This window comes from Adiantum capillus-veneris, chromosome 8 (genome assembly GCF_014529385.1).
Source record: "Adiantum capillus-veneris isolate H3 chromosome 8, ASM1452938v2, whole genome shotgun sequence".
Taxonomy (NCBI): domain Eukaryota; kingdom Viridiplantae; phylum Streptophyta; class Polypodiopsida; order Polypodiales; family Pteridaceae; genus Adiantum; species Adiantum capillus-veneris.
The window spans coordinates 21,954,058-21,964,847 of NC_140938.1; the positions used below are offsets into that span (position 1 = coordinate 21,954,058).

At 38.6% G+C, this 10,790-nt stretch overlaps 1 protein-coding gene across 1 annotated transcript; it reads right to left on the reverse strand.

The window, feature by feature from the left end:
* Positions 1-1,217: 1,217 nt before the first annotated feature.
* LOC147451789 (uncharacterized) lies at positions 1,218-10,239 on the reverse strand. The gene is made up of 5 exons (XM_086519173.1): positions 10,080-10,239; positions 2,000-2,235; positions 1,824-1,891; positions 1,492-1,591; positions 1,218-1,358 (listed from the first exon to the last, which is right to left on the reverse strand). The coding sequence occupies exons 1-5, from the start codon at positions 10,237-10,239 to the stop codon at positions 1,218-1,220; spliced, it is 705 nt and encodes a 234-aa protein (XP_086375299.1).
* Between the last annotated feature and the right edge of the window lie 551 nt (positions 10,240-10,790).

Consider the following 10,790-nt stretch of genomic DNA (forward strand, 5'->3'; position numbering starts at 1 on the left):
CAAGATTCACATAGATGAAAACCCTGCAAATCATTATATGAAAGGTCTACCCTCCAAGAAGTTTTCACACTATAAAAATCTTTTGGGCATTGGGGTAGGTATATGGACTCTACAAATCTTGGATATATGTCCATTCCTTGCTTCAAGGGACATTTAAATTTAAGTGGGACGTTGCTGAGTTAAATGAAAAAATCCTTATCCATGGACGCTTGTGTCTAGCCACCCTTTACTAAATTAACCCCACTCACCATTCATTACCTTATCAATACAATAATGAAGCTGCTATTGCTTGCATACTATGATCCACCCATATATGTCTTTCTCTTATTCTTCTCTCTCATGCTCTCTCGCTTTTGCATTGCATATCCATCAAGGTACCAGCAGGGGAAATGTAAATATGCCGAGCGAAAACAATCAAGCTAACAAGCTTATGATAAAAATAAGTAGTTTAACTGCCAATCATTGCTAGCTATATTTTGGATAGAAATCATATTAATGAATTATTTTTGGTTATTTATTTCTTTCAACATCCTAGCCTTCACATGATAGTTTTTCAAATCCAAATCTTTTTGCTAGAAATTGGATATCCTACAACTCTAAGTTCCAACGAAACCATCACTATGATGTACATATCTCCCTTTGAAATATTCATAAGAAATAACTTGTGTTAATTAATATGTTAACACAATGTTTTTATAATCTTATGAATTAAATAATGAATAAATGCAATTATGGGTATAGTTATGAAGCAACCATTACTACAAATGCACAAACCACCCAATGTATTTGATATGTTATATAAGAAACCCAACAATTAAATGTAACCAAGAATGGTGAATTCTACTTAATCTAACACACCATGTTCAAGCAAATAGAGTTAAACCTCACTATTATATAATTCCAAACCATGATTCCCAATAATGCCAAATCACACCATATTATGATTTTTTTTTGTCAAATCACACTATAATGTCAAATAACATCAAACCAACATGTAGAATAACCAATGAGAAATAAAAGCCACAAGGATGAAGCATTGTACAGAATCTACTTACCATCAAGCCAAATAATTTCTAACCATACAACAAAACAATGTCAAACCATAATCGCTAATATTTTCAATTCACACCATTATGTCAAATAGTTTCAAATCAAAATGGAGCATCATATCAAATCACACCATCAAACCAAATACCAAACAACAACTGTGTTAAGTCTTATTCCATATAATCACTTGTGGTATCACCAATATGCCCTGCAATGTCATCCATAAACCTTGATTGTAGCATTCTCTCCTCCACCAATGGTAGATCAAAGTAATCATCCCTTCCACACATGAGCCTTGCCATCTCTATATCCTAACATGGCAAAGACCTATTTCAATGGATATATCTTAGCTTGTCATGCATTGTCAAAGTGAAAGAGTTGAGTTTATACTTACCAATCCATGGGAACCTGAAAGTCAAAAGTCTCCATCTCCTCATCCTCCACTGGTGCAAATGAGGATGGATCTAAAAAGTAGGAAGCTATTAAAGGACGAAGATGGTTTTCCGCGATAGGGTGATCATGTTCAATTGCAAGACACCACCTTGCCGTATGAAGACATGCTCGTAGAATTGGTTCTATTTCAGCTTTGAGTTCCAACACAATACCATTTGAAGAAGTAAGGAATTGCAAAAACATACGCGTGAATGCCATACTTTTCCAGTCCCCCCTCTCTAGATCCCACTAGTTCTGCTTGTTTGGAATGCTGACATGAAGGAAGGAAATGCTTTAGAATTTAAGATTCCAAATATTGTTGAATCTTTCTTCTTATTGTAGTGCCTTCCTCAAAATGAAGCATTGATGTGCAACCAGGCCACCTCAAAAGAAGCACGTGAAACACATTCTCCTAAACAAAGAAAAATACATTTAATTATGAAAGTGTGAATAATTAAAATTTGAACAACTGGTATAATAATATGATTGATTTTATCATGCCATTATTTATTAGACTCACCTTGACTACACAATCACTCTTTCCAATGTAAGAATATAAATCCATAGTCTCTGCCAACCATTGAAGATGCACCTCTAGTCTCACTTTAGAGGCCATTTGCTCCACCATAGAGAGGGATGATGTGGAGCACATAAGAAGTGTCCATACTCCATCATCCATACAAGCAATTGCAATGCCCATCGAGTAGAGGATGTGATCATCTGAGATAGCATTCTGAATTGGTGAAGCCTCATATCCTAGAGCCATGAGAAAAACAAACAAATCTGTAAGAAAGAATGACTAAACCAATAATCCACATTGACAAGATTTCCATTCACCAAGTCGAACATAAAACCTAGACTTATGGACCCAGTGGGCAAGTCAATGACACACAAATCAACACTCCAAGTGCAAGTCTTCTTGGGTCGTTCCCCTCTCTCCCCACTAGCCCTCAAAAAGAATGATTTGATCCTCTAAAACACACCTCCAAAATTCCTTGCAAGTATGTCTTTACCCAAGCCAACATAGTCAACCTCCAGGATAGCTGCACTCTCTCATGTTGCAAGATGAGAAATTTCATAGAAAGATTGAATATGCAAGTATATCATGTCAATGGTGAAGCTCTCTTCCTCTTCTCCACATGTGTAATCTCAAGATCACCACTAATCTTTTCTATATGTAATAACAAAAAAACATAAGTAGTTTACATACTTTATACTATGTAGGTAAATAAATTACGCACACAAGTTTACAAATCATACCTCAAATGTCTGTAAGCAACACAATGTTTGGTCTACCTGTTCTTGTAGGTAGCTTCTCTAACTTTCCACTTTCTCTACCTCCGAGATACTTTCTTGTTGCTCTTGAACCTGACACACTATGTCTTCATTTGTGTTGCCAATGGATCGAGATTCGGATTTACAATCCTAATTTTGGTGCTTAGTGAAAGCCTATTTCTCTTCCTCAATACAATATCCTTTCTTTATGTCCACCCACCATGGAGAATTATTCCTTTCCCATCACTCAAAAGAAATGTTCCCGATGGATTTCTATCCTCTCTAAAAATTATTGAAGTGTACATATAGAACGAGGGAGGAGAAAGCACGTGCCTTACATATATGTGGTCAACTTGAGATCTTTTGGCTACTTCACAATGATAGAAGATAACCTTTAAGCAAAATAATACAAGTTTAATTACCAATTTCAGGCCATATTATCAACAAACATGCACATAGCATTCTAAATAAATCACATGTAAGCAAGCCTTTGAGCATAATTTGGTAGATCCACTTGCTTGATTGCAGGTCCTATTTCCTTTGAAAATGTCTCATAGAGAGTATCTCTATATCTAAACACAATGTCATGAAAATACTCTACCAATGTGAGATGGTCTAGTGGTAGAAACAATTGCTCTCCTCCAATGTTCTTTTCAACAACATGTGAGAGCAATCTAGATGCTTCTACTAAGATTTGTTCCATCGGAACCTCCTTTGCACACCAACTAATAAACTCGTGATCACATACTTGAACAGAATAAGATCTCTTCAAATTGTCATCCTCATCAATCAATGTGCAAGCATGGACAATTTCTTTTAGAGCGTGTAGTAATAAACACTTACTATAGTTTGTCCAAAGTATTTTTTTTGGAAGCACAAAACATGGGCAAAGCCCAAAGCACATCAAACCAAGGATTTCCCAAGATTGGATTGATAATACACAACATCTGTAGAATACACAAAAAACAAGTTATGTAAGACATAACTACAAACAATGTTATGCAAACCTTGCAGTTTCCTCGAACTCATCTTATATGGATATTTCTCACAAAGGTTTTGGTCAAAACTTTTTCAATTGCAAGAGGCTTATTCTCTTTTTCCTCTTTTGATAGTCCACTTGGGATTTTTTGCTCCTCCTTTTGCAACTTCTTTTTATAGCTTGCTTACCATATGACAATGAAATTGAGAGGCGTGAGAGGAATTCTTTTTATAATGCTTCATACTATATGCAATCAAGTAGATTGAGTACCTACTGACAAGAATACCATACGAGCAAGAAGAAGTTGAGTGAGAGGATACCAAACTTTTTGATCTTCATAAGCTTCTTTTACACGGGATTTTTCTATGATCATTTTCTTTGTGGGGGAGAAATCCTCCATAAAATCTTCTAGATCACATGAGCATAATGTGGATGTGTTATGCCTCTCAGGGGCGCCGGGGGGGGCGGGGGTGGGGTGGGTGGGGGGGGGGGGTCACCATGTAGAAATTGTGTATATCGTGTGTGCTCAAGGACTAATTCTAAACCTCCTCATTTATGAGTTTTTGAAAATTAAAATACACCCTCTTTCTATTCAATCTATAATTTTTTTCCCAAATCCATTTAGGTACCCTTCTATAGGTGAAAATGTGAGAAAAATGTGCACTCACGTGATAGTCACATTACTATTGAACACCCCCCCTCCCCTCTTGTGTGTTGCAAAGAGTCTCTCAAACTAGCGAGAACAATGGAAATTTCATTCATCCTATTAAAAACAACAAAACCAATGAGAAAGGAAGCCAAAAATTTAACAGATAAGAAGAGATAATTTCTTACAAGTTAAAGCTTTGAAGTGCAGCTAGTAGATTAACTTCATGTCTTGGATCAAGATAAATGAACTCTGCTCTAATTTGCACATGCCTCTCTTCATCTCTTGACCAACCTCTTTGATGACCTCCATCCATGAAGCTCTTCTACTGGTTACCTGTCCATATATAGAACATCTTGCCAGAAAGACAAGACCAAGTTGGATCCTCTACTATTTCTTGGTTGAATTCATCATTGACCGCAAGCCAATGCCTTCCCCAAGCAGACTTACTTTCATCATCTACTCATTTAGTAGTGCCATGATGTAAAGATAGAATAAACAAGCTCTTAATAAGCTCATAGACCTCATAAAGAAATGCCATCTTCAAATCTGATAGATCTAGTCTTAACTCCCTAAAGTTTGTGTTGATAACATAGCAACACAAGGGAATTTTGGGTACCGGATTTCCTTTATGAATTGCTAGTGCCCCTAATGGTTTTTCAATGATAGTTGGAACCAACTCTTCAACTTATTGTCAATGTCCTCAACTACACTTTGTTTTGTTGCTTCAAGTCCTACATATTCCTCAGTTCCTTGTTGAAGCTCTTGGACATCTACCTCACCCTCCTCCAGCATGATAAGCTCTTATTGAGTTTGTTCTTCTCTATCATGGCTTTTGCTTGTTGCACCTTTTGATGCCTCTCTAGACTTGGGTCGCTTTGGAGAACCTGCATCCCACTTACCCTTTTTTGTGTCTGAAAGGAAAAAAGTAATATTTCAAACATCTTTTCTAAAGTATAGAAAACATTTTTTTAAGCTTGTTACTTAGACTGATACCCCACACATACACCCATCTAGATGCATGATATAATGCTTGTATTTTGGTAGCAAAATAGCTTCTCCAAAGCTCTTCATCAATGATGCATACACATTTCATGTGTTTGATAAGCATAGAGGGTACTCCCTTTTGTATTGCACTACCCAAATATCCCTCAAGATCTGGCTTAGGGATTATTTTGGGCATAGACCCCACAACTCAACTCAAACTTGTCTTACTAGATTTGGCCAACTAACTTATATCCTAAGCTATTTTGTTGGAAAAATAGCCAAGGTGAAATTGGTCTCCTCTTTTCAGCAAGTTATGCAACTACCTAAGAAGTATGATGGAAATATAGTGTTTGAGTTTTCACCAATTCATGATGGACCCAAGAGCAAAAAGGCATGGGGACCAAATACACAAGGCATTTGTGGAGTCATGACGTCACAACAAAATTCTTAGGCTTTAGAGGAACGATACGAATTAGAAATTGTGCAGGGCAAATGATTTGTCAAAATGGTATATGCACCTTTCTCGAACGAATAGATAAACAAAAGGAGTGTCATTAGAAAGGTTGGATACATAAGCTACCTGAATTTGGTAATCCTACTCAAGGATCTTTGAAATGCATCTATTGCAATTATCATCCATCATGTCTGGCCTTTTGAGGATGCAAGATGTAGTTGTGTTTACCACAAGACACTCTAAGTCATTCTATCACACGTGTGTCATTCATTTAAGAAACTACATGCATAGAATTGGTGAGGGGTCATCAAAGCAAGACCTGGAACATATGAAACAAAGGGCTCAAATTATAATGCAACACGGTATAGATTCTAGGCCTAAAAAAGGAGTGTCATTAGAAAGGTTGGACACATAAGCTACCTGAATTTGGTAATCCTACTCAAGGATCTTTGAAATGCATCTATTGCAATTATCCTCCATCATGTCTACAGACTACAAGACACTCTAAGTCATTCTATCACACCTTATGTCATTCATTTAAGAAACTACATGCATAGAATTGGTGAGGGGTCATCAAAGCAAGACCTGGAACATATGAAACAAAGGGCTCAAAATATATTGCAACACGGTATAGATTCTATGCCTAAAAAAGGAGTGTCATTAGAAAGGTTGGACACATAAGCTACCTGAATTTGGTAATCCTACTCAAGGATCTTTGAAATGCATCTATTGCAATTATCCTCCATCATGTCTACAGACTACAAGACACTCTAAGTCATTCTATCACACCTTATGTCATTCATTTAAGAAACTACATGCATAGAATTGGTGAGGGGTCATCAAAGCACGACCTGGAACATATGAAACAAAGGGCTCAAAATATATTGCAACATGGTATAGATTATAGGCCTAAAAGCCTACAAAAGCATCTTGTAGAAGATCTTGTATTGGAGTTTATATTGAAGAATACTAATCTCTAAGGACGACTCATATGTTCGACCTCATATGGTATGGTTTTGTGGTGATTGTATGGAGCACACATGGGATCCAAGTTCCAACAAATGCTATTTTTGGCTTCATATCACCTATGCCTATAAAATGGATTGTAGTAAAAGAAGTGTCTCGCTTTAAAGGAGATTCAAGTTTTTATGATTCGGGATTTTTTCTTGAATGCCAGGATGATATAGGCATTTTTTTGGTCAACAAGAAGCCCTCAAGGTAAAACTACACATGTAGGATCTACGCCAAAGTTTAGAGAAGGTCATAAAGTCATTATAAGAAGAGTAGTTGACAAGAAAATGCAAACTTGTAGGATTGACAATGGATTTTGAGATACTACATACACTTGTGGTTCAACAAAGGGAGTATGTGGGATTTGTGTTGGCTGTTTAAGTGTCAAAGAGAAGAGTTTCTCCTTATACTGTGACAGTCTTCGTGTTCCCATCTTGTACTTGTGATGCTTTTGTGCGTAGGTCATGTGCAGTAGAGGGCTATTTGCGTCATAAACACATTTATGGTGTTTTCCTATGCCAATTGCAACTTGATGTAGAGGCCGATAAAATCATCCACCAATGTGCTTTGACAAAAGAAGAGTTGCACACTACACTCTCTAGGGTGTGAAAACATAAATATATCTACTTTTGGTCTTCACTTGTAGCAACCCAACATGGTTGCTTCATCCACTTCTCTTATGTTTTGTGACACATGGACATGACTACCTCATATGGTTGTATTCTTTTTTGTGCATTGCTTTATAAAGTTATTATATGTATTTTTTGGTACTCATATTAGGTTTTCAGAAAATGTCATTTTCTTGTATGTGTAGAAAATTTTTGATATACAAATCAAGATATTTAGAATCAAACACAAATGTTGCATTTGATTATATATAAGATATGAGAATAGGCATTTCTAGAGTGGTAAATCAAGAAAACTACTTACCAAACATAATTTCTCTTCGCAATAAAGTTTACAACACTTAACATTTTGACTACATGTTTTGGTCCAAAGCTCATTAGCTCATATGTTTTAGATCAAAAAACGGCAATCATGATAGAGAGAGGGGGACGATTCGAGTCTATGATTGATGTAGAGAGGAAGAGCTTGGTAAATTATTTGCAAAATTTCATGGGAACGACAAAGTACTCTTAGGGATGTGCTTATTATGGCATTTCGTATTGGGGTAGAAAATCCAGTTATATCTATAGGAAAGTGGAGCTTGTACAAGAGGAGTTGCTTGAGAAAATACAAGAGGAGTAGCCGGATTGACTCTCGGCAAGAATCAACGATGTTACTACCTTTTTATTGCAAAGCGTTATTCATCAATAATGGTGAAGTGTCTACCCAATGCTTGACGCATATGAAATCAATCTCACTCTATGACTAAATGTCCATGGTGAAAGAAGTAAAAGGTCCTGTTGGCATTTAAAGTGGATGACTCTTTCTTTATGTTAATGGAGCCACTTTGCAAAATAAATACTGAGGTATATATGAATAATGGATCGCTCAACAGAAAAACACCAAAATAACTTTGTCTGCCTTTCTCCATTCTCTGGAGCAGTTTTCACATACTTGGTTATAGTGTAGTAATTCCCCATGAATAATGAGTTGCGGTATCGTTGGTACTTAAATTTTCAAAGGTTGAGAATTGGGCATCTTGGTTATAAATCCCAATAAGTACCTAGATTAGGTACAAAATGGCCTTTTTCAAGGAGCGCTCCTCTCCATTCACATTGCTAACTTGTAAGATCCGTTTTTCTCCATATTTGGTTTCAATCGTACAAATCCCATGCGAAACGAAACAAATGTTTGTGAGTGCTACTAGCTAAGCTAGTAGGATTGCTTAACCGCAATCAAATCCATGAGGCTAGCTACGTGTCGACGGTCGAGTGTAGTGTTCAACCAAGTTAAGCTCCTTTGGACTTCTCAGGCCCGTTTTCATGCAGAACCGAAAACACACACAAACGAAGTTAGTACGGTTTGTCTCCCGCCAAAAGGTTTGAAAGACATTCCTTTTATCCTGCCCTGCACTCAACAGAATCCTTTTACCACCCGATACGTTCCGTAAGAAATATGGCATTTCTTCATAACGATGATGATAGACCCCTTGGCCCTTGTGTCTTCTCTCTCTCTCTCTCTCTCTCTCTCTCTCTCTCTCTCTCTCTCTCTCTGCTCTGGACTCTGGAGTCTGTGGGGCAAGCAGTTGTAACTTGTAACGTGAAGCAGCTGCTTGAGAGATTGCACTGCACGCACGACAATGTGCGTTGTGTGCAAGTACGCGAGAATCTTGCTGCTGCAACTTTTGAGAGGCGATTATTGTACCTTGTCTTGCAAGCAAAAGTACAACATGTACCCCACACATACACACACAGTGCACTGCACACACAACACACACACAGAGGTCCTTAGGGCGCGCGCGCGCGCGCGCGAGAGAGAGAGAGAGAGCTTTCAACGATCAAAGGTGGATCTCGAATCGGACTCTGGAGCACAAGATCATCATCACCTCAGCTGCACTCTGACCACTTGAAAGCGCGCACGCTGCTTCTCTCTCTCTCTCTCTCTCTCTCTCTCTCTCTCTCTAAACATTTAAACAGCCCACCCTAGGTAGGTATTCTCTGCCCATTGCTTTGCTTACAAGCTATCCAAATACTCAGCCTGACACCTCCTACTAATTATACTTGAAAGTGTGTTCAATTAACTTAACTACACAAACTCTTTTGTAGCTGGCCGCATGCAAGTCATGCGCGCAAGTTGACTCTCAATTTTGTAGGTTTACGTGATTTCAAATCTAAACTTTTGTGGTGCTTTTCAAAATTTGCAGGTGGAAATTAAATGCAATTACGCTGAACATGGGTCTTTCTCAGCATTGGTCTCGTGCCCATGCATGCAAAACTAAATTGCTAACTATTATAGCATGGAGATAACCAAAGATTTTATCCCTATGCTATTGAATGCTATATTAATATTGTTGTGATTAAAGAACTAAGTGATCTATTATTCCTCTCCTTCCAAATGATCCATAAAAATTCACCCTAATTTCATAACTTTACTCATAGCTTCTAATAACTCTGCGAGAGCTTCTCACTAAAGCTCCTAAACCTTAGCTATGGCGTAGGCTTTAGCAGCGCCCTCTTTGGGGTCACCTCGTCTCATTAACCTCCCACCTATGGCTAGATGAGATGACCTCCTAGGCTACCTCACCTACTCTAGGCCAAGATAATAGGGCGCCAAATATTTGGGCCTCGGGAGCATTGCCACACCACTCCCTTGTACACAATAACTCTCTCCCCCTTCTGCATGCAGTCGGCCCAAGCGCTCTGCAGCATCTTCACTGCCTCCACCAGTCCCAAGCTGAAGGGATGTTCCTGAGTTTGCACTACCACCCGACAGCATAGAGCGTCTTGAAGCTGCAAGAGCCATTCGCCATGGAGCCGGGTTCTTCACGTAGCCCTCCCCTGCCTTCGCACCAACAAGGGTATCTGCTATGGATGTTCAAGGCCCTGCCGCTGCAACCTCCCCTCAACCTACCAACGACAATCAATAGTCTCGAGACGGAAGCCCTGCTCCAGCAGGCCATCAACAAATTGTAGGAGGTAAGCGTGTCGTCATCGTACCTGCTATTCAAATCCGTAAAACACAAAAAGATATGGAGAATAGGGCTCTGACAGGGCTTCTGCCTGGCGCGCGACCTCCTGCTCATGATATCTTGAGAGGCTGGATTAAAAACCAGTGGGGAACCTTAGGGGTAGAAGTTGAGACCATTCAGGCTCTCTCTAAGAACCAATATGTCTTTGTCTTTCGCACGACAGAAATGGCGTTTTGCATTCTAAGTTTAGGGCAATGGCTTTTGAGAACTACACCTCTGTGCCTGTTTAAATGGAACAAGCATTACAATGCTGAGAGGGACGCACTGACACACTTTCCTGTATGGGTAGAGTTCCGAAATCTACCACTGCACTTCCATAACCATC

Excerpts from the sequence above, each read along its gene's own strand:
- LOC147451789 (XM_086519173.1), bottom strand. The coding sequence starts at position 10,239 with ATGGCTCTTGCAGCTTCAAGACGCTCTATGCTGTCGGGTGGTAGTGCA. Across the intron at positions 1,592-1,823 it reads ATGCTTCATTTTGAGGAAGG|AAGGTGGTGTCTTGCAATTG; the intron begins CACTACAATAAG and ends TCTTCATACGGC. Across the intron at positions 1,359-1,491 it reads ATCCATCCTCATTTGCACCA|GATATAGAGATGGCAAGGCT; the intron begins GTGGAGGATGAG and ends TTGCCATGTTAG.